Source organism: Tupaia chinensis, unplaced genomic scaffold (assembly GCF_000334495.1).
Source record: "Tupaia chinensis unplaced genomic scaffold, TupChi_1.0 Scaffold149148_1, whole genome shotgun sequence".
In the NCBI taxonomy this organism is placed as follows: Eukaryota; Metazoa; Chordata; class Mammalia; order Scandentia; family Tupaiidae; genus Tupaia; species Tupaia belangeri.
The window spans coordinates 1,020,123-1,045,271 of record NW_006208994.1 but is presented as its reverse complement, the minus strand read 5'-3'; the positions used below and the strand labels follow the sequence as shown (position 1 = coordinate 1,045,271).

General features: G+C 38.0%; 1 protein-coding gene across 1 annotated transcript in view; it reads right to left on the bottom strand.

Moving 5' to 3' along the window:
* LSAMP (limbic system associated membrane protein) overlaps nt 1–25,149 on the bottom strand; it is a 710,022-nt gene that overhangs the window by 244,148 nt on the left and 440,725 nt on the right. The window contains exon 3 of the mRNA XM_027769253.1: nt 9,486–9,611. Coding sequence (XP_027625054.1) covers nt 9,486–9,611 — 126 coding nt within the window. The remainder of the gene's footprint in view (nt 1–9,485; nt 9,612–25,149) is intronic.

Sequence of the window (25,149 nt, the reverse complement as noted above, 5' to 3'; positions counted from 1 at the left end):
GAGGTTGTGGTGTGACTATGCCCTATTGGGGTGTTCTCTTTCTCTCTTTCTGACATCCCCTGCGGCAATAATTTCTTAAAATAAATTCTTTGTAAAAAGAAATACTCCAAGTGAGCGTACTGAGATATGATGTGGTATAAGATGGAAAATATTCAGACTAGCCTTGGTGACAACATTTTGACATACTCCTGTTTGCTGTGTTGGAATGAAGGACAGACCTTGATAAAGAGGATAATTGGGGTTGTTCTCAATCAAATTATCAATTTCCTCCCAAATGATCATTATGTTTAGATAACTACTAATTACAATACCACCACCACCAAGAATATCAATAATCACAAACACCATACTATGAATTTGCCTGTGTATTCTCTTTTAATTTGCCCAATACCTATAGAGTCTATTTTTTGTTAATCACCAAAGGGCACCTGTGCTCACCAGAGATAAAGAGACAGAGAAACAGAGAGAGGGAGAAGGTACCTTACATGGAACATGGTCATGCTATAATCCCTGCTTCTCCATTTCTTCTTCCTGCTGGGATTTGTGGCATGTATACACATATGCCCCCACCCCATGTGTTTTTCAAGCTGCTGGGGCCAGGATTCCAACTTTGGTCAGCCATGTGGGATCTAGCCACCTTAATAACTAGACAATCTGCAGGCTCCAGATTCTGTTTGTAAAATTATTTCAAATATGAGAAAATGCAGACTATTTGCAATAATGGTGTCCAAACATACTGAGAAATGAGAATGTTGTATTTCTAGGCTATGCACAAAGTTCCTCTCTCTCCAACCCAAGATCCATAATGTCATGAAGCACTGAAGTCCCAGTTAAGGCACTGGATGCCAGAACTCTGGCACAGCTGATCCTGAAAAGCCAGCTGCTTTCGCCACTGTATTTGCAACAAGCATGTGTCTGTTTCCTCTTGGACTCACTTTTCTAGAGGTGCTCTCCCCAGAACACCTCTAGACTGGTTCATTTCTCTCCAGGCAGAGTAATCTGGAGATCTGATGACACCTCTCAGTGAGGTAGGACTGGATTCCAGGTGTACGAAAGCACTGCCCGGCATTTGCCAGCATAGCCAGCACACGAGAGCACATGGATCCTCTCCATGGCTCTAGGTTGATAGTATCAGTTATTGTGAGTATCCCCAAGAAATGTAAAGTTTTTGTTGGGGAGACCAGTAATGATGTCATTAAATTTTGTAACTTTTATTTTCTCAACTACTCATTTGTTTTAATGATAAGATGACTGAAGAAGAGTTTGCTTAGGCTATTATGGAGAAAGAATATATTTCTGAGATATATTTCATATATTTAAAAACACAGATAGCTGTCTATATACCTGTACCCTGGGAAGGCATCTATCAGTGTGCATGTGCATGTGTGTGTGTGTATGTGTGTGTGTGTACTAGATATGCTGTTACATAGTATAGTGTAATAGCATATGCTTTGTACATACAAGGAAGATACTGAAAATTAAAACTAAATTTTTGTTTATTATTTTTTTCTGCTTTTTGGAAAGAAATAGAAATATTAAAAAGTAAAAAATAGGGCCAAGAGATGGGGTGGATCTTAGGGCACTGGATTCCACATGGCTGACTGTGTGGCTTGGTACCTAGACCTAGTGGCTTGAAAATCAAGCTGGGCACATATGCATGCATACTCAAAATTCTATGAGAAGACTAGAGGAGAAGGGATTGTGGCATGGACGTCCCTCCTGAAGTACAATCTTTCACTTTCGTACTTTCTTTCTCTAGTGAGCACATGTACCCTATAGCAAAACTAAAATAAAAAAAAAAGACATGTGTGTTAAAATATTTAAAGATATTTAAACAGATATCATAGAAAACACTAACATTATAGTTTCTCATGAAGATGCTCACACAGATTCTTAAATGCATCTTTATTCTGGGCCTTTAAACATGCTGTTTCTATGCTTGCAATACGCTTTCTTCTCTTATTTTCTTGGCTAGGACTTATTCGTTCTTGAGATTTCAGCATAATATCCCCTCAGGGGAGCCTTGCTGGCATTGCAGATTTTGCTGTATGGCCCTGTTTTATAGTCTTATTGAATGTTACAATTTTCTTTTATAATGTATGAATCTAATTAAGGGGTTATCCATGCAATTATTAGTACAATGCCCTGCTTTTTTGTTGAACTATAGGATCCATTTTTGCAGAGACCATGTCTGTCTTGCTTTGCATTGCGTCCTTTTACAGAGTGAGCGCTCTGTACGTAATTATTGTCAAATAAAAAAGTTGTGAGATGGAGATCAAGATTAATCTGAATGTAGTTTTGTATTGATTAATGACATATCCTAAAAACAATACATAAGCAAGACAGTAAAAATAAGATGAAATAAGATTTTTTCTTATGTATTTTTTTCGTTTTGTAAAGCAAAAATGGGAACATTTAAAATAATCAAAATGCAGTAAATAAAAGCCATTGGAAGAAGAATTTGAACCATTATTGTTCTTTGAATTGTTACTACATGGTCAATGACTTACCTCAAAATGCATACTTTTGATTCTTCCACACTTATATACTACCAAGATACCACAGAACCTTCTGGAGGGTTTATATAAGAACACCTCAGAGAATTAACATCCTGCAATTTAAAGTATAGATCCTATGTTCTCTTTCTCTATTAAATATAAAGTTATGTTACTCTTTAAAAAGTTTATTTGCTTTTTTTCTGGAGAGAAAGAGAGGCAACCTTGACAGCATCTTTACATGGTGTTCCTTCCTCCAGTCCTGCAGCTAGCCAGAATCACAGGTGTGTCTTCAGGTGTACCTGGCATGTTCAGGTAGACCCGAGAACCAAACCTGGAGCCTTTCCATATGGTCTCCAGAATCATGCAGCAGTGTCCCTGTCATCTGTGCCACAGTGGCTAATTTTGATGTGCTGACTTGAAAGACCAGATGATACTTATTTTCAATATGTTCTTCTGGAATTTGACTTAAAGAAATGACTTCAATTTAACATTACATATTTCTCCTAAACCTATGAGGTCGGAGTCTTATCATATTGAATAAGTTACATAATTGCAGAGGAGCACACAGCATCAATGATGTTCAAGGCTACTATCAGTCAAGGGTTCAGAAATCAGTAGAACAGAGGAATCTCAGACCAAGTGGTAAAACCACCAATCCAATGAGAAAATGGGATTTCAAACTCTTCGCAGTCTTCTTAGCTCCTCCCAGCACAGTGTTTTCCCACTCACTGCATCACGATACAAAACATTTCTTAAGTCAGATTCTGGACCTTGTGATGATGTCTAATCTGGCTTCTGGCTTGAAGCTTGACAAGAAAATTACACAGTATATCCCAAGTTGCTCAGTGTGCCTTTTGAGATTTTCAGGAATAGAAAGCTACCAAGGTTGTGAAAACCATTGTAGAAATGAAATAGATAGAAACTCTTTCTGTAACCCTGAGCAATCCCTACACCACGCGCTGCACACTTGAGAAGGTACTTCCTTGTGAATGTGAGAAGAAAGATTTAGAAACAAAGTTAAATGAAGATGGGAACAACATTGCTCACAGAAGGAAGATCAAACACTCCATAGAAAATACATGTTACGGTGCAATTGCCCTCTGGGACTCACAGGATTATGAAAGTCTAACTTAATTAAGGGAAAAAATAGGTCACATTTAATAACCACATACGTGACACATCATTTTGACTGTGTAAAATAACTGAAGAGAGAGAGAGAAATTAGGAAATAAGAAATAGAAGAAAAGCAACTGTGGAATGCACCAATCTCTCCTCCTCCATCAAAATCAAGTGATTTGATTCTGAATGCATGAAACATTTACCATTCTTCTAATTTTGCTCTTTCAAAATGCTTGCAGTATACTTGAAAAAGAAACTTGGTCAAAAGAAAGAGAAACAATATGACCTAACATGAAAAATTGAAAATAAAAGTAAAAATGAATTAAGTGGTAGGACATATTCTTCTTTTTCTAAAAATATACCATGCATCTTTCTTTTCTTTCTCCCTTTCATGTCTTCAAATGACAGGTAATCAGATATTAGTGAACCCTGCATGGTATCTTCTCCCTTTCAGGGTTTGATGTCCCTGTGGGGTCGAACTAATTACAGGTACATTTCCTCTGCAAGGCAGTCACACTCTGTACTGTTGAAGGCACAATTAATAATTGAACAAAGCAAGTTGAATTTTTTTTCCTCACACGGCCACGGGTTACAGGCAGCCTTACTGTCACACAGGGAACAGTGTCTCGTCTTTGGGTGTCTCCAAGAAAAGGCTTCACATTTTGGCTGACAAGGATAACCCTTTATTTCCAAATTGTGAGAGGAATAAACAAAAAGAAATATATTTTTTTAAATCCTAGGTTTTTTTTAAAGGATAGTAAAGGCAAGTTCCCTCTCCTGTCACCAGGAATATGATTATGATAAGATCTTTATATAGGTCAGATGTGAAAGAGATGGAAGAGCCAGCTTAGGGATTAATTCCCATCGCAAAAGAGAATAGTAGTCTGCCTTAAGTCTATAAAAACATACAGAGCTAATTTTACATGGTAAGACAGAAATTTGATCCACAGAGAGAGCCTAGGTAGAGGACAAGAGAAGATGACCATCTTTCCCTTGAGTTGTCTGAAAACTTGAAAGATATCCCCAAAGCCTATGATGCTATGAATGAATGTGGCGAAGTCTTGTCCTGTATCCCAAACTATGCTCTTAAGCAGGAGTATGAAAACTTTTCCATTCAAGAGCAAATAAAAAATATTTTAGGGACCAACAGGTGACACAGAGGTTAAGGCAACTGGATTAGACATGGCTGATTGTTCAGTTCAAGTTCCAACCTATCAACTTGAAAAAACACGCAGGGCTTGTGCGTGTTTCCAAAGTCCGGAGAGGAAAATGGAGAAAGAATTGCAGAGCGGCCATCGCCTCAGGGGGCTGATTTCTCCCCTTGTGTGTGTCTCTTTCTCCCTTTCTCTCCGGCAAGCACACGTGCCCAATAGCAAACTAAAACAAAAACAGAACTAGGTATTGTGCACAAATTATTTTTATTTTAACTTCATTTCTTCCATGACAGACAGAAACACAGCGAGAGGCACCCCCAGCAGGGTCTCTGTACCATTTTCTGTCATGAGCTTCAGCCAGCCCAGGTATGAAACATACTCAAACATTCCTAGTGTGTAGAGGGAGTCTGTGAGATGTGAACTAGAGACCTTTGCACCTGGGACAGTTGAGTTACCGTTGTGTCACTATCTGAATCCCAAGTGATCTCTGCTGCAATTAAACAACTCAGTTGTTTTAGAATAAAAGCAGCTATAAACAATACGTAAACAAGTCTGGCTATGTTTTCATAAAACTTAAGTACATTCACTGAAACTTGAATTTCATATTTCTTTGTATGTCAGAAAAACAGACTCTTCTTTTGATTTTTTTCCAAGCTTTTAACAATAAAAAAACATGCTTTTTGTTATTTATTTACTTAATTTTATTGATTATTATTATTTATTTTGATGAGAGAGACAGAATGGGAAAGTGAGAAAGCAAGCTGCCAGTTCCATGACTTGAACCATGAACTCCATGTGAAAGTCCAGTGCCCCAACCACCAAGCCATCTGCTGACCCCATTAAAAAAATATTCATAAGTTGGAGACACTTATGAGGCAGACTAGATTTGGCCCACAGCCTGAAGTGTGCTGACCTCTTGTACTGTATTGGGAATCCCCCTAAGTACACCTATTTTTCTAGTTGATTTTGAAGTCTCTAGGGTTTTCCCAGTAATATGTAAGTTTTCTTTACTCTGGAAGATATAGCTTGTCCTTGAGTCTTTTACTGACTAGAAACATCATAGAAAATCAGGTTATTCAGGATTCAAATCAGATGTTTTTATCACGAGCAAGTTTATTTTAGAGTTACCCATGAAGACCTGAACTTCTGGAAATTCCCCAATTTTGGACTATTGGGGAATAGTCCAAAATTCTGGTTCTATTTGGTATTTCTATAAATGTATGGGTGGAAGGAGTAACCTATGTTTGGGTTTAGGTCAGCAATAACAGTTTTTCCCCTAAGGAGACTATTTAATAGTCAATAATGCACCAAAATTTTTTTCGATTAATGCAGTTAACTACTTGATATAACTTAAATATAATCTATTTTCCTTCCTTTCTTCTTACATTTTCTCCTTTTTAAAATTTACTACCTTGTATAATAAAGAGATCAAGATTATGAATAATTTATTTATGGAAACATTGAAATTAATTGAAAAAGGTGAGACAAAAATAGAAAATAATGGTAAGAAGAAAAAATGGGGGTCAGCAGATGGTGTAGCGGTTGTTACTGGACTCCCCCATGGCCGATTGCAGTTCAAATTCCACACCCAGTGGCTTGAAAGTCACACTGGGCACATGTGCATGCATTCTCAAGATTCCAGGAGGAGAATGGAGGAGAAGGGATTGTGTCATGGTCATCGCCTCCCCAGGAAGTGATTTTTCACTTTCCCTCTCACAGTATCTATCTTTCTCTCTCTCTCCTGTGAGTGCATGCACCCTAAGGCAAAAAACTCTTCAAAAAGAAAACAAAATGAAAGCATGAACATGGTTTGTATATGAATCTGATGCTATTAACTCTTGCATAGTTTATTCAAAATAAATTTTATTAATGTATAACTTACATATAGAATCTATATTCTTTTTAGTGTTGTTTTTGTTTTTGTTTCTTTTCTTTTTTAAGAGGTTTTTGCTACAGGGAGCATGCACATGCCAGAAAGACAGAGAGGGACAGAGAGACAGAAGGCGAGAAATCACCCCTTCAGGGAGATGGCCACACTGCAATCCCTTCTCCTCCATTCTTCTCTTGGAATCTTGGATACACATGCACATGTGGCCGGCGAGAGTTTAAGCCCTGGTTCTGGGACTCAAACAGTGGTTGACTATATGGGAGTACAACGACATAGCCATTATGTCAACTGCTGGTCCCTAGAATCTTCATTCTTTTAAAAACGGACCACAAATTTGGCTCTAATTTTGCTAACAATCATTACAATCAAGCACTCATGATCGTTTATAAAAATTCACTAAGTTGTTTCACACACACAAAAAAAGTTTAGAAAAAGGACAGTAGAGACATTAAAAACAAAAAGCAATTTACTGGAAGGGTCCTTGCAAAGGAAGACTATGTAGGAGAATTGATAATATCTCAATGTCTACATTACAATAAACACAATTATTGTAGAAGGTATCTTTATGGGCCCATATTCAAAGATATAGCATTTATAATAAACTGTCATCCAATAAAAGCAATGCTATAAATACTTAGAACCCAGGGGTTGGGGGTATGGAATTGGGATTTGACACAAAACCATGTAAGTAGCAGGCACATTGCACGTTTAACTTATGAAAGGTAGATGACACCCACAGGGCCATACTTCAGAAAATCTTCTATATACATTTTTTTCCATATGTAGTATAAACCAAGTCTGTGAGGTAATGAGTTTCAGATAGAACTCCCAAATAAATGCCTCATGTGCTACTCTTATGTATTATTAACAAATGGTGACTTGCATCCATGAATAACAACGAATTTTGAGTGACAATTTTCTTAGAAAAATAGAGGCCTTTAATAAGAACACTACCTAAATAGAACATCATTCCATAGGTCAGTCCAAACTTTACCTGAGAAATTAATCAATGGCCTATCTTCAAAAGAAGGCCTCATACTCTCACAGCACAGAATACACATTTTTTTTTTCAGAATACAAAAATTGATATTAATTTATATTGGCAGAAGTCATATGTACTAGCCAGAGAGAGAGGGGCAGGGGTTAGGAGGAGAAAGCACCCTCCAGTGAGGCATGATCATACCACACTCCCTTCTCTTTCCTTTCTCCATCCCATCAGGATTTTGTACACACAGGTACACACATGCCTGACATGTTTTTTAAGCCTCTGGGGTCAATATTCCATTCTAACCTTGATCAGCCATGTGCCTCCTAGCTAGCTTTCTTTCTTTCTTTCTTTCTTTCTTTCTTTCTTTCTTTCTTTCTTTCTTTCTTTCTTTCTTTCTTTCTTTCTTTCTTTATTTATGGTATAGAATGCCTGTACTCACCAAAAAGACAGGGAGACAGAAAGTGAGAAATCACACCCCAGTGGGCATGGCCATCCCTGCTCCATTCTCCTCTCAGAGTTTTGGGCACACACACTCATGTGCCTGGCCTGTTTTTAAGTCTGGGACTCAAACTGCAGTGGACTATGTGAGAGTTCAGCAATGTAACCATTATACCATCTGCTGGTTCTGGGATCTGGCTCTCGTAAGCCGTAGGCTATGGGGCCAGCCCTCCATGAACTCTTTGAAGATCCTGACCTCATGTGAGAAAATTTTAAGAGAATATCAGATATAAATCAGTTAAAAGTTGGAAACTCTCTATCAAAATAAAACAATGACATTTTATAACAATACTACACATGGCTCCTTTTCCTGGAACAATTAATGACCAGACCTAGTCTTTAAGGATGGTGTCATTTTAAAAGTCATGATTTTGCATTTAAGAACATGTAATTGGTAGGGATGGGAAATATGTACATAGATAATCCTAAATAACTCAATAAGTTATTTTTTAAAAATTCAAAAACTAAGAGCCTTGGAACTTAATTATGATGATGCTGTTGATAAGGGGGAAGAATGGATGCAAAAGACCATCTTGGGAAATAACTTTCTGATTTTGATTGAAATAGTACCAATAACTGGGATTCATAATGAATTCATGAAGCTTAGTAGGATGTCTGATATGCATCACTAAACCAGATGTGGAAGAAAGGACATTAGAAACCACAAGCAGGGGCTAGCCTATGGCATAATGGTTATGTCACTGGACTCCCATGTAGTCGACCATGGTTCAAATCCTGGACTTGGCAGCGTAAAAGTCATGGTGGTTGCATGTATGCTCAAAATCCAAAGAGGAGAATGGAGAAAAAGAGATGGGGGCATGCTCATTCCCTGTGGAGGGTGATTTCTCACTTTCTGTCTCTCCCTGTCTCTCTGGCAAATACATGCTACCTACAGCAAAAAAAAAAAAAAAATTGTATTATTCCTGATGTATTTGTTCACACGTGTTACATGTAAATTAAGTATAGGTAAAAGAAAGACAAAACAAACATGTAAGCAATTATGTAAATTTCAAGTGTCAAACTGGCATATATTTTAAATATAATACCAATAATTTAATGTGTCTATATTGCTCTGAAGAAGGGTAGTCTATCGAAAATTAAATAACATGGCTATAGTTATGTTATTAATTTCAATACCCACACACACACATTTACTATTATGGCTTTAACTTCATAGAGATGAGCACGTTAGCAAGGACTACGAGGACCCTAAGTAAGCCGTATGGTGCAAGTCTCTGAGTGTCTTAACAAAAGGCATGGTTGCCTTCTGATCCAGTGGAATCTCAGGAGCATCAGATGTTTAAATAGTATGCGGCACTTTGGAAGCCAGAGTTACTTACCAGTTGGTGTAAGGTGTCTCCAGGTGATAACAGGTTCAGGACGGCCATTGGCCATGCAGACTAGGGTGACATTGCTGCCTTCATTCACAGTGACATCCGAGGAGATGTTGGAGATCTTTGGTGGAACTGTGCAGACAAAAACAAATGGAATATGTAAGCATGGTATAGGACCGGGCTTGCAGAATTGGTCCTTGTAACTGGAAGAGGAAACTTCAAACTTTTCTGACTTTATTTGAGTTTTTAATGGTCAGAAGCCAGGGTACTTTTATGCCATAGTCTGCTCACTGTCTGTAAGGAGGTCCTAAAGCACTATTATGAGGTAAGACTTAACTTCCACTATGGCCACCCAAATTTTGGGAAGTACACAGACTTATATTATAAAAATGTCTTAGCTCTTGTGTGATTAGAATGGACCATAGTCAAGTACTAGAGAGTATGAAGATCTACATAAAGTATTAATAGGTCAATAAGTAAATAATGTGATTATTGTGTTTCTTTTTTTGAGGGGCAGGGAGAGTTTTTTGCTAATAGGGTGTGTGTGCTCATCAGAAAGACAGAGAAACATAAAATGAGAAATTACCGCTCAGGGGGATGGTTATGCCACAATCCCTTCTCCATTCTCCTTTGGGATCTTGGGCACACATGCACACATGCCCGGTGTGAGTTTAAGCCACCAGGTCCAGGACTCAAACCACAGTTGACCACATGGGAGTCCAGTAACATAGCCATTATGCAACTGCTGGTCCCTGACTACTGTGTTTCCTAATTTTATTTTTGTATATATTAAATAATTGTAGTCCAGTATCCCTTTTGAATGTCAAGGATACATAAACAGTGCCATTTGGTGTAAGGTTGCATGATTGTATCATTAAGATGTAGTAAACCTGGTTACTTATCATCTAGGAAACGAAGAATCAACCAGTATAGTAGTAAACCTCCAAATATCATTCTGGTATGTGGCAGGTTGTGTTATATACTTTAGGAACTTAAAAGCTAAATTCAGAAAGCCTATGTCCCAGACAGGTAGTCGTTATAAAAATACTATTATTCCTACTCCTATCAGCACCATTGCTACTAATCATTTAGTAATCTCTAGATTTAATTAAACATCCACTATACATAAGACAGAATGCAAAGCAATTTATAAGTATCATCTTGGTAATTCCTTATAATAAAAAAATAATATGCTCTGAGTATTTTATTCATGAGTGGGAAACTGAGCCTTAGTGTAGGGCTTGGTTAGGAGCAAATAATGTGTTGGAATCCAGGCAGACTCCAGGATCTATGTTTTCAGAGCACTACTCGAAAGAAATTTAATTTTCACAATCCAGGCTACCAGATGGCCAAAAACAACAGAAATTAATTTTTGGTGATGTGAGAAATGAGTGCCCAAGGGCAAGCTCCACTTCTGTCTGACTTCCTTCATTTGTGTTCCGGGAGGTACCATTAGATCCCACACTGGTAGGCTTCAGTGAGAAGTGAATTACAAGTTTATCAGAGAGCTTAGAACTGATTACAAATACCATGTTTGTGGTTTGACTTCAATGTCCTTTAATTAATTAATTTTTTAAAACTCAGCTGCTTATGCTATATCTCGGAAAGTATAGGGCTAGAGAAGAGAGCCTGAAGGAGCTCCATAATTAAAGAATCTCACTCTCCCCCAACAGCCATGCTTCCTGCCTACTAGAGATTATGCGTAGTGTCCAATGAAAAGGGAACAGTTTTTGCTTGTAGAAGCACATGCCTGCCAGTCACAGGATCCCTGCAAATCTGCAGTAGCAGAAAGACACTGATGGTACTTGAGCCACTGGATAGTTCAGAGTGTCACAAGAAGGAAGTGGGAAGAAAAGTTTGTGTTTGTTTATTTTATATTCAATCACGGTGTGTCATTACAACACACCAAATGAATTTTCCCATCATGAATTCACTGTATATTGGTTCAGTCAAAGATATTACCTTTGGACCTTAGCCTTCTACACAAAATGACAACATCTAGGGCCTCAGGTGACTGCAAATCAAATTCAGTGGCAGCCGGCCCCAAGGGCAGTGGATATACTATGCACAGAGTAAGCTGGTCCCAGCATGGACATCCAGGGTTCCAGCACTGGGCCAGTAGCTTGGAAAAAGTGCTGAGTGCCTGAATGCATGCTCTGCATTCTTATGGGATGAAGAATTTGGCAGAGAAAATACTGTGGCAAACAAGGCCCCATTAAGAGGTATTTGCTCTTTCTCTCTCTCTCTCTCTCGTTCTTTTTTTCTCATTATGTGTGCATGCGCATACCCTCTGACATTAAAAAAAAAAAAAGTAAAAAACCCAGTGGTTGAAATAGACTATAGTTAATTGTTAATTCCTACTATTAAGCAATCTTTAGAATTTCAATTCTCTCTTCTAGCTATTAGTGTTAAGGGTCATCTGCTTATATTCACTATTTTGCTTGAAATATGTTCTCCCAAACTTGTATGATAAATATCTGAAAGGTTATACCTATTTTGTAGGGAAGAGCATGAGGCACAGAGAGAACTAGTTGAGTTATGAAGAGTAATTTCATCAAGAACTATTGGGACCAGCAGTTGGTGTAATGGCTATGCTGCTGGACTTCCATGCAGTCGACCACAGTTTGAATCCCAGACCTGATGGCTTAAACACTCTGGCGAGCACGTGTGCCCTATAGCAAAAAAACTCTAAAGAACCCCCCCAAAACAACAAACAAACAAACAAAAACTATGGCTGGGCTTAGAATCAGAACTCCTGAATATTTTGTTCTATTATTTAATATTCACAATTTCTAATTCACAGCTGAGGAAGCTAGTGTTCTGAATATCTCCAAAGCAACTCCAATAAAATATAAATCACTGTGGTATTCTAGCACAAGATTTGGACACAGTAGGCACCTTCTTCAACTATCTGTAACTGGTAATAGGAAGCTGCATAGTAATTATAAGAGCCTACATTACTCAAATGTAGTTTTCCTCTAAATTGTAATAAAGGGCACAGTATAAGGAGATGGATTTTGGATGTGTTCTGCTTTAAAAAAACAAAAAGCCTCAATATCACTAATATAAAACCATGCATATTCATAAAAGAGAACAAATTCATGATTAAGAGCATTTGCCTTAGAGAAATAAAACCTGTGTTGCAATTTCATCTCCTTACTTGTTTATTTTTTTAAAGAATTTTAATTTTGGGACCAGCAGGTGGCATGGTGGTTAAGGTGCTGGACACTCCCACATGGCTGACCACGGTTCAAGTCCTAGACCTGGTGGCTTGCTTTCTCACTTCCCCTCTTTCTTTCTCTGTCAAATTAAAAAATAAATGAATGAATAAATTAAAAATTTTAAAATAATTTTAATTTTAATTTTGACCAGAGAGGGACAGAGAGTGAGTGAGAGAGAGAGAGAGAGAAGAAGCAAGCCACCAGGTCCCGGATTTGAACCGTGGTCAGCCATGTGGGAGTCCAGTGCCCTTAACCACCACACCACCTGCCAGCCCCACCTATTTATTTTTTTAATAAAAGGAACAAACACTAAAGTCTTTGTTTTTACCTGTCACACAATTAAGCACTTTTTGAGGGTTACATAGACAGGTACTGATAAAATAGAATAAAATACAGAAAAAATAACTTCAGAGATATGTTCTGACGACAAAAACTACGTCTCCTGGTTAAAGACAATGTACTTCGAGGCTGGATCTCAAAGCCTAGAGATACCAAAAGCTGTGGAACAGTTAGAACTGTAACCACATCGCACCACTGTGTCTCATTTGCCTCTGCATCACTTACAATGATCTCCATTTATTTTCCTCTTTTATTTTGTACTGACTTCTTCCTATAAGTATTTTCACATATGGGGTTGCATAGAAAAACATAAAAATATACATCATGACTTTTATGACAAGCCAATAATGGAGTCTTTTTGTTCTCAAAAGAAATTCATTTTTAGGATTAGCAGATGGCGTAATTGTTATGCTACTGGACTCCCACATAGTCAACCATGGTTCGAGTCTCAGACCTGGTGACTTAAAACTCATGCCAGGCAGGCGTGCATGCGTACCCAAAATCCTGAGAGAAGAATGGGGGAGAAGGGATTGTGGTGTGGTCATTCCCTCTGGGGGCTGATTTTTCACTTTCTGTCTCTCTGGCAAGTACACCTACCCTATTGCAAAAATCTCTACCAAAGGGGGGGGGGGAAGGAATTCATTCTCAAACCACCCCTCCCCCATGTTGCCCTACTGACTTTAGAGGTCTCTTCTCAAATTTCTTGATGGAATTGTTCTACACCTCTTCTTCATCTATCATGTACAATTCAACCTCAGTGCAATATGTATTTTATTCTTAACCACCAAAAAAACTGCCCTCATCAAGCTCACCAATGGCCATTTTGTTTCTAGGCCCATGGACAATTTTTGCTATGACCTTATTTTTCTCTGAAGTATTTGACTTGTAACTATCTTCTTCTACTACTTTCTTTCTTATTTTCTATGACACCAAATTAACCCCACCAATACCACCCTCGCCCCTTCTGGTCAGCCTTTGTAGTTTAGCTTTTGGGCTGATCTTGTTCTGTTTCTTAAGCAATTGTACCGAAAGGTTTCATCCCTGTCCTTTTTCCTCAGATGAATTTATGCATTTACTGAGTGATCATATCTATTAATAATTTCTAGCATCAGAAGCTGGAGCTACATTACTGAGGATGCCTATATCTCCAGCCCCAGATTTCCTCATGACCACGATACCCACATTTGCAATGGGCTATTCCGTACCTCTGTCACATGACTTATGAACACCAAGGCATTATAGACTCTGAAATGAAGTCATCATTTCCCTTCCCACAAAACACTTTTGTTTCATGATCTTAGGGAATGGCGTCACCATGCAAAGATGGACGTCCAAGCAACAAAACAAGGCTACTCCCTTGACTGTTCTCTCATCTTCACTGCTGCCATATAAAATTCCCCAAGTTCTGTGATGTATGCCTCAAAAAAAAAAAAAAAGTCAGAGGGCATATGTGCTCATCAGAGAGAGAGACAGAGAAAGTGAGAAAGTACCCCTTATGGGGGGATGGTCATGCTGAAATCCCTTCTTCATTTCTTTTCTCAGAATTTTGGGCATGTAAGGTATGTAAGTCCAGCATATTTTTCTCAAACCATCGGTCATGTGGGATTCAGTGCTTAACCACCACTCCACCAGCTGGGCCTGAACTATATGGCTTTTAAATATTTCTCAGATTCATTCATTACTCCCAGTCCTTACTCCTACTTAGCCTTGTTTCAGAAATTAATATTCTTTTTATTTTCCTGAATTACTATAAGGGCATTAAACCTAGTTTTGTTGCCTCTATTCTTCCTCCTCCATGTACCTCTCCATATATTCACCACTCTCTGATTATATTTTTTTGTTCTAAATTGTAACTGTGAGTATAGTATCATTTGATAATATTATTACCCTCAAGGTAAAATCCAAATTTTAATATCATTTAATCAGATATTCATAACTGGCCCCTGTTCATCTCTCCAGCTTCATTTTGAATTCCCTTTGCATTATAACCATGCAAACTAGAAGTCAGATCTATCAACTTTTGATTCCTGAGATGTGCTGTCCTCACTATGCCCCCAGAATCTGACATTCCCTTTTTTCTACACGACATAATCTTCCTTCAGCTCTTCTTATGATTAGTCCTTTACCCTCTTCTGGTTTCAGCTTGTCAGCTTGTCTTCTTACTTTTATCCAGAAAGACTTTCCTGACATTTCCCACCTGGCCCTGTTCCCTGACGCCATGTTGGGTGAAATGCACCATGTGTTCCGTAATTCACCAGCACAGTACAGAATCCTAACTGCCCAATTATGAGCCTGTGCCTAAAACTAAGAGCAGACAACATTGCCTTTGTCTTTCTGACCACTGAACCTTATAGAGCATGGTGTGTAAGTCACTCAAAAAGTGGTAGGGGAAAAAAAAATTCTTTTCCTACAACTCTTTACTTTGCTCAAGGAAAGTATATCATTGTGTTTTTTTCTCAGGAAAGAGTATTTATTTTGAACCAGTAAAATAACCAGTAAGATACGGAACCAGTCAATGTCTCTTTAGCTATCCCTGTAGTCGTGCATTTCATTATCAATCTCTTTTGACTCTTAATGGCAAAATTAATCATGGAGCAGAGAAGTGTTTGTTGAAGACCCTGCTGTCTAACTTCCTCAGTTATAGACTTGTCGGTTTCTTTTTTGTTTTTTTCTTTCTTTCTATGAAGAGGCAGATAGGTAAGTAGGGAAGTAGATAGAGCATAAACATATGAGATAAAGATAGAACTGATTAGTCTAATGGCTTACTAGTTCTTTCCTAGTTTCCTGTGCAATTCATGGAGTTTAAATGCAATCTCTTACAAAATCAAGGTTGTAATTCTAAGGTTTTATTCTATTCCTCATAAAATCTTTATAAAACTCACATATAGAAACTAAAAAAGACCTTATCGAAGTAGAGAGTCCACTAGAGCTGAGAAGAGTAGGGAAGAAGGGGACAGAGAGATGATGGTAAGCAGATACATAATCACACATAGGCAAGAGTAGCAAGTTCTAGTAGAGAAACCATAGTTAACAACAATAATCCTATCTCAGATTAGCTACAAAAGAGTATTTTGAGTATTCCCAACACAAAGTGATAACAAATGTTTGAGATGATGTCTATGCTAATCAGCCTGATTTTATGATTATTCCTTGTACTCTTCTACTGAAAAACGACTCTGTACTCCACAAATACGTACATTTATTATATATCAATTAAAAGAGTAAAAGACAGGGCCAGCAGGTGATGTGATGGTTAAGGTACTGGACTCCCACATGGTTCATCCTGGACCTGGCAGTTTGCCTTCTCTCCTTCTCTCTCCCTCTGGTCAAATTGAAGAATAACAATAAATAAATAAAATAGAATAAAATAATTCTTTATAAAAACAAAAAAGTAAAAATTTAAAAACTTTTGAAAAATAAAATTATAATTATTATGACTACCATTTTACACATGTGGACATAGAAGACAAAATGGGTAAGAATCAGGTAGTTAAGGAATAATAAAGCTAAGACTAAAACCTATAATACATATATTTACCAAAATTTTCACTTCCTCTAGATCACACTTCTGAAAAAGTGAGGCAAATAATGCTTTTTGCTCTACTTTAATTCTCAATAAGGATGATTACCTAGGAAGTACTACTTAATAAGATAATATTGTTTGTATCTGTAAATGGAAATTGTTTATTTTTTAAAATCACTGTGATATTGATTTATGCTCAATTCCTGGGTCTTCATAGTACTCTGAATAGTTTTTTTTTTTCCTGGATTAGCTCATAACAATTTTTATTCACAGGTTATTACTGTGATTTATTGTATTATCTTACCTGCAATGCCATGAACCATTTATTTGATGTTTTCAACCTATTCAATTTCAGTGATCTCTCTAATTTGTCTGACTTATTTTGTTTTTCTTACTGATTAATGAGAACTACTTATTCTGTAAGGAATTGACCTTTGGTTGTCATGCTGTAGTTTTCCCAATTTACTCCTTAGCTCTTCATGTTGTTTATGATTATGTTTGTTCTGTAGAAGTTTAATATTTCTTTCATGTTACATCTATTATCTTTCTTTTGTGATTTCTTCCATTGCTTCTGAATATAGATGACATTGTTCCAATATAAGCTCCATTAAATACCTATTTTTATTTTTTTGATTAAAAAATGTTTTTACAGAGTTAACTATTTAGATTACCTAGACTTTATTTACAGTATGAAGGATAATCAGTGACCCCCATTTCATAATTTTTAGTCTGTTTTTCCAATGCTATTTGTTGAGTAATGTAGCATGTATAAACTATTTTCATTTTTAGAATCACTCCATAAAGTGCCACTAATCTAGCCAGTCCACTGTTTCTGCGACACGTGTAAATATAACCTTACTTAGTATGCCAAGTAATTTTATCAAAACTTTTAGAAATACAAGTTGTTAATATTTTGGATACCAAATTATGACTGCGTGTTAATTTTTAAATAAGAATTATTAAATAGGCATAATTACTTGGTTACAGTACACACATATTCTGTGTGAAAGAAATACACACTTTTTTCTACTTAGTAAAAATGTAATTGTGGTTTCTAAAGTAACGCTAAAGTCTAAGTACAGCTGAACAAGCAGATTCCTTCTCCTATGGAATAAACAGCCTTAAGTGAGATTATGACAGAGTCGTTCTGGCTCTGCCACTTGTGTGTCCATTGTTCTTCCTCACTCATCTTGTCATTCCTCTACCTCTCTTTTTTCCAGATCTTCTGTGAAGCCAGAGATACCTGTACGTGTTTGGATAGTTCTCTCAGTTTCAACGATCCCTTTTTATATAGGAAAATGCAGGCAAAGTCAGGGACTTATGTGGAGTAGACATCTATTATTTTACCTGCCAGAATCCATTTCTTGATCTTCTGTTAAAGACTCTAGTTTTCCTCTAGGGCAACCCCTGCTCATTCACAGGCACTGGTTCGTTGGGACTGTCAAACATATGATCTCTTCCCTACTAGCCAAGGAATGTGAAGCTGGGTCATCAGACTTCCTTCCCTGGAACTTCTTTTTGTGTGTATGTGTGTGGAGGTGGTGGTGGGGGGAAGGATACAGGGAAAACTCAAGAGAGGTTGAAACAGATCCACCCTGTGGCAGACTGTGCAAATGGCACCAGATCTGCACCCTCCTCTATAATTAAAACTTTGCCACATCCATGCCCTCCTACACTGAGTGGCATACACTTTTCCATTCCTTGCTTTCACCAACAGGATGTTGGTATTTGGAAAACAAGCAGATTTTTATTTTTTCTAAATTTGCTAGAGGTTGTAAATTTGCCAGACAGATATATACATACATATACAGAAAGAGAGAGAGAGAGAGAGATCTAGAAAGCATTCTCCATGAAGCATGGCCATGCTGCAATACCTTCTACTCTCTCTCCCTCCTTTTGAAATTTTGGACTCACATGCACACATGCCTCCTGTGTTTTTTCAAGCCACCTAGGTCTGGGCCTTGAGCCATCTGGTGGGCCCATGCGGGCTGGCTCAACCACCAGGCCACAGGTTGGCCCACAAGCAGAGTTTGAGAAATGCTGACATGATAGAACTCAGTTGCTCTTGCGTCCCTGCCATGTCCATGAGAAGAATGTGAGCCTGTTGGTGCCAGGAGGAGGAAAGGAACCAGCAGATGCCACTGTCAAATAAAATACAGGGAACCCAATTAAATATGAATTTTAGATGAACAACAAATATTTCTTTATTTTGTTCTCTTTTTTTTAGAGAGAGATTTTTGCTATAGGGCACATGTGCTCACCGGAGAGACAGACAGAAGCAGAGAGACAGAAAGCGAGAAATCACCCCTCAGGGAGGATGGCCACACCACAATCACTTCTCCTCCATTCTCCTCTCGGGACTTGGGCACACATGCACATGCGCTGGGTGTGTTTTAAACTGGCAGGTTCAGGACTCAAACCATGGTCAACTACACGGGAGTCAACTGACGTAACCATCATGCCATCTGCTGTTCATGACAACAAATATTTCAAATATGGTCCAAATATTGTGTGGCACACACTGAACCTAAAAATTATTTGTTGTTTACCTAAAATTAAAATCTAACTGGGTATCCTATATGCTTTAAGAAGAAATCTGGCAACCCGAAGAGCACCTCTTAATCTATTGTAAGAAATAAAGGATTACTATTATTTTATGCCTCCGGAGTTTGAAAGGGTTTGTTAACAGCAGTAGTTAATTGATCCAGATCTTGAAAGGGCAAACACCTGAAAGGACTGTTATTTTTCACTAGTTTCTGCAGCCTGGATCTCTGGCGATGCATCATTTCTGTGCTTTGCAAAATGAGGTTTTTTCTGTTTTCTCTTTGAATCTGTGAGCTGTTTCGTATTCTTCCAATGAATCACCCTCCCCCTTTTTAAACAAATTTTGCTAGAGGGCTCATGTGCTCAACAGAGAGACACAGAGAAAGTGAGAAAAGGAAAGTGAGAAATCACTTCTCCTGAGGGATAGTCACTCCTCAATCCCTTCTCCTCCATTTTTTCCTCCTTTTGGGATTTTGAACATGCATACATACATGTTCAGTGTATGTCTCAAGTCACCAGATCTGAGACTAAAACTATATAGTCAGTCATGTGGGAACTAGCTGGCCAAAATCACCCTCTTTTTACATCAATCTAACAAGTCACCGTCTATTGCTTAAACCCACAAATTCTATTTGTTGTGAATTTTGAGGTGGTCATAATAAAGGCAACATTGAAAAGGAACTTTTTTCATAGAACAAATTGTTGTCATCTCGCCTTGGTACTCTTTTGGCTTTCATATAACCAACTCAGGTGCATGTTTAGCATTGATTCTTATCTGTTGGAACATGCTGTTTTAAAATAACCTGGGTTGGCAAAAATCATCTAAATTCTAGCTGTAAATGTGTTAATGGCTTTATCCCTGGTCTCTAAATGACCAGCCAATAGAAGGAAACTAATCAGTTCCAGAGTAGGAAAGAAAAGTGGTCAGTTGGCTCATTTCCCTAACCTCAATAATTAGCAGTTATTACTTGTATTCAATTCAAAATGCCATTCCTAATGGTACAAATTAGCAACAAATTGGTGTCATTAGTTATTGTTCCTCTGAAGTTGGGGCAGGTGTATATGTTACTGTGTGTGTGGTGATGTTGGGGATCGAAGAAACATGATTAACTCCCCAATTTCTAACTTTTCCTCGGTACAGCTTGAGAATCTTAAGGCCTTTCATTTGCATACACAACAGGCAGTAGGACAGTGTGGCTTGTCTATATACAAGCTCTGGATTCAGAAATCTACAGATGTTTCTCAAGCAGCACTTAGCTTTAATAAGCATGATTCCAGGATTCAACACGAATAAAAATATACAATATAGTACATAAATGCCATCTTGTGAAACATCAAACATTCATCCAGTCTGGCATTTTGCTTCTGAAAATGCCACTGAAGCATGTTTTTCTCCATGGCCTGGGGGTTTCCAGGATGGATGACAGGACTGGAAAATGTAGCAGAGTCCTAGATTGAGAAAGGGGATTTTGATCCTGCCCTGCCATTAGCTCACAATGCAGCTGAATAATATCTGATATGTGCTTTTGAGTTTCTCATCAGGTACATTGTGGGTGCTTAACCCACTTTGAATGAATAGATATACAGATTAATACTAAATTATGTATATCTCTCTGAGTCTCAGTTTCCTCATCTGGCAGCTGGAGGTATTGTTCAAGGTCGATATCCAGCAATTTGACAGTATCAATATTAGGGCCACATAAGAAAATGCATGTGAACTTGGATTGTAAACTATAGGATGTTCTACAAATTTAGTTATTATTTATTACTTGCTAAAGCTAGCTAATAAAGCAATGCTGGCTTAATATTTCCTAAGATAAAATGATAAAATAGTTCATGTAATCCTATGGTCAATAGCATCCTGTTTACATTACTATAGATCCTATTTTTGCTAAAAGGTATAGGCAATTACTACAATTCATAATTAATCATTAATATTGGCACGAACAATACATCACTTCAAAGATAGGCAGAGCTGTATCAATACATTCAGCACTTTAGTCAATCTATGCATTTTATACCCAGAGTACAAAGTGATACCAAGATGTGATAGTGTATAACTATGAGTGAAATATGTCACCAAAATAGAGACTTAACTGACTTTTAGGCTCTCAAGGAAATGCTCTCTATATAACATTTTGTCACTATAACATAAATTATAACGTAAATCTCATTTTAACATTGGTGTTCTTTAACCTGCCCTTTTAAACAACAGATGTTACCAGGTGTTCTTTTTAGCTATAATTGAAGTCTCTGAATCTTTAGAAATTGCAGTAGAATTAAACAACTAAGTGATCATTTCTTTTAAACTAATACTAGTTCCCATCCCTGCTAGAATCCATTTATAAAACAAGAAGCATCAGCCTCTAAAGTATGGATTTTAATCACGTTCTACGGGAACATGATTCCATTTAGACACAAATTTCATGGGTGAGTAGGGAAAATATGGGAACTATAGATTCTTTGAGTGTCAGAGGAAGCTGAGTGTAGAAAAAACTCATTATAAGTATCAGTTACTCAAATTTCCCTGCCAGGAGCAATTATAAATGCTGCACTTATGCATGCATTAAATGATGAGTCAAATAACTTAAGGTAAGAAGGATCATATGTAACTATTTAGAAGAAAAGAGAAAACGTATGTATAAAACTAAGCAATGGTAGGTGCTGTGTGATAATGTGGTGAAATCAGAGAAATTGGAGTGGGGAAGTCCATAAAATGACACAGTAAAATAATGTAGTCAAAAGAAAGTCCTCTTGTTTTAATACTCTGTAAGTAAGACATGAACAGTTTCTAAACTGTGCATGGAACTAAAAGTTAGTGCCTAAGGCCTCACTTACCATACAGTTCAGTGAGATGTAGAGGCATTTTACTGTGGCTGGCTAAAGATGACTAAGACATACTCTTTTGGGTCTTTGAACTTTACATTATCACAATCCCGAGTGATACCATGTGTTTCTGGCATTGTCCCAGCAAGTCAGATTTACAACAAACCAGTCCTTTTGGGGCTCATCCAGACAAATTTATCCATCAAAAAGGAGAGTAAATTTGGGTGAGAGGGCTCTAAATAACTCCACACAGGAGCCATAGGACAAAGAGCTGCAAGCAGCTCACTATACAGCACTAGATGGTGAGTGTGTTCTCATGTGATGCATGCAGGGCTCAGATATCTGCATACTACCATCCTCTTGTGTAACTAAAATGTGACATGTTAAATTAGAATTTCTGTATTTATTACATGTCCAGAATTGAGCCAGAGGTGGTGACACAGCAATTCTGCAGCACTTCATGAGGCTGAACCACATGGGAATGGTTCCTGTGCTTGATATCCCTATTCATGCTGGGTGCATGCATGTACCTGTGATCCAGCCTAGCTGAGCCTACGGGTACATCCTGGCATGAGGACCCTATGGGGAGGACTTGTCTCGCAGAAGAAGTAAATAAACTAAAAATAAGTTCAGAATCACCACCCGGTCTAAGTAAGTGGTCAGATTTAGAGAAAGCACAGATGATCCAGGCACCAAGATACATGTCCATGACCAGCTAAGGGTGTGATTATTGCTGCTTCGGTGGCAATAGCTTTACTCTGTCAATGCCAAGTGGCTGTTCTCACAGACAGGTTATTGCCTGGCCAAGTAAGAGCAAATGGGACCATTCTGACGCTGCTCTCTGAAACTGCAGATACTCAGCAAGTCAGCAGCTTCTCCACGGTCACATTTTCCCAGACTTTTATTCCAGTCATTGGGATATTTGCTAGTTTTCCCACACACACCCAAAAGGGCACATGTGCTCCCTGAGAGAAGGGAAGGGTTAACATCCTATCTCCTCTGTGTCTCCCACTTTTCTGAATTTTGGGCATGCCCACACATGCACTCAGCATGTTTTCTTTCTTTTCTTGTCCTTTTTTTTTTTTTTCTTTTTGCACTGCACAGTGTGTGCTTGCTGGAGAGAGATAGAGAGAGGAAAAGTGAGACATCACCTCCCCAGAGGGATGGACACACTGCATTCTATTTCCCATTTTCCTCCTGGAATTCTGGGTACCCAGGAACACATGGCTGGTGTGAGTTTCAAGTGGCCAGGTTCAGGAATCGAACCACGGTCAACTATGTGGGAGTCCAGCACCTTAACCCAGCATGTTTTTCTGGCTGCTGGGTTTGTGACCCGACTGCTCAGTGAGCCATGTGGGATTCCGCTGCTTTCTCCACCATGCCACAGGCTGGCCCAGTACTCGTTTTTGTTACTCTGGGAAAGCATCCAAATGGTGATTTAACCAGTAGATAGAAGGAACGGAACTGGTTTCTTGCCTTTACATAGGGGAATAACTTTCTCATTTCTTGTACCTACAGAACAGTCTAGTTTTTGGAGAGGTTTTTGCTATAGGGCGCATGCACTCGCCCCAGAAAGACAGAGAGAGAGAGAGAGAGAATTCACCCCCGCCAGGGGGGCGATGGCCACGCCACAATCCCTTCTCCTCTGTTCTCCTCTCAGGATCTTGGGCACACATGCACATGTGCCCGGCGTAAGTTTAAGCCACGAGGTCTGGGACTTGAAACACAATCAACTACGTGGGAGTCCAGCGACATAGCCATTACGCTAACTGCTGGTCCCCCTACAGAACAGTCTTTTTAGATAATGTCCAACCAAAGCCGATGGTTTATTTGGCACAAATGTGGATAACTCACAGAGAGAAATGTCAAAATACCAGGCTACATTGGGTAGGTGGCCAATAGTAACGTGGATTCCAAGGTCTGAGAGTGGCACCCTATAAGGTTAACGGAGAAATATGTGTATCTTTCCTGCCATTGTGCTCTAGAAGACATGTTTTTCTGTTAAAGGAAGTCGTTTGCTATAATGCTTAGAGTAGAAAATAATTTCTGTTGTATTCCTGGCATCTACTAAAAACTCACCTCTTATTCTAGGAAAAACCTGAAAGATTTAGTCCTAAGCCATGACATACCTTAAAAGCTACAAAATACTTAATGGGCAACCAACCAATATTTTTTTTTTCTCATACATGTGGGGTTTTTTTATTCATTGTTTTATTGTAGGTTGTTGTTGTTGTTCGTTTGTATTTTAGTTCTGTATTCTATTACTTTTCTTTAAAAATACTTGAAATGTGACAAAACATGGCCTGTACCACATCGATGAATTCTTTGGCTACTGAGAGAATATTATAAATGATAAGCTCTTAGGTTAAAAAGTAGAGGAAATTTTAAATCAGAGAGAATATTCCTGTAAGGAATAGAAAATAGTATAAAGGGTTTAGAGACAATCTCTCATCTTTTACGCTTAAGGATACTAGAAACCAGCAACATACACTGAGCAGCAAAAACACCATGCCATAAAGGCACTATGCCAGACATGGGCAGAGGAGAGGAGGGGACAAAATAAGGACAATTATGACTTAGATCAGCCAGTTTTTATTGTTTCAACAGAAGTGCCAATAGGAGGTTATCATGAAAATAATAATAGCTGCTCTAACATTTACAAAATGGCTTACTGTTTATCTCATTTCTTCATTTCATTTTGGGAATTGGGACTATGTAGAGATAACTATGGTGTTTATAAGAATCCCTTAAACTTAATAATCTCATGCCCACATTATTACCTTAAAATCTGTAGGTTTCTTCCCCCTTTTTCTTTAGTTGCTTAAGGCATATAGTGTTCTTTGCACGTAGGGAAGGAGTTAAATTCTAATAGAAATGAAGAAGGGTGAACTAAAGCATGCCCAGACTGCAATGAAAATAATAAAAGTTGTTTCTTGCTACTGCTCAAGGGCCCAGAAGATAGAATATTTAGACAAAGAATAGGATTGACAAGAGGATTTTAGAAATTCTTTCTTTGCATTGCCCCTTTTCATTCAAAGCTTACCATGAGCCATTCCAAACAAAATGTGGAACATTCACATTGTTTCTTTCTAAGCAGAGTTACCATTGTGAATTAATTAATACATTCATAATAATCACAATTTTTCAATTATTCATAATGGCAGGGAACATGGTTGTTGTTGTAAAGGTTAAACATAGCTAGGAGAGAGAGAAAGTT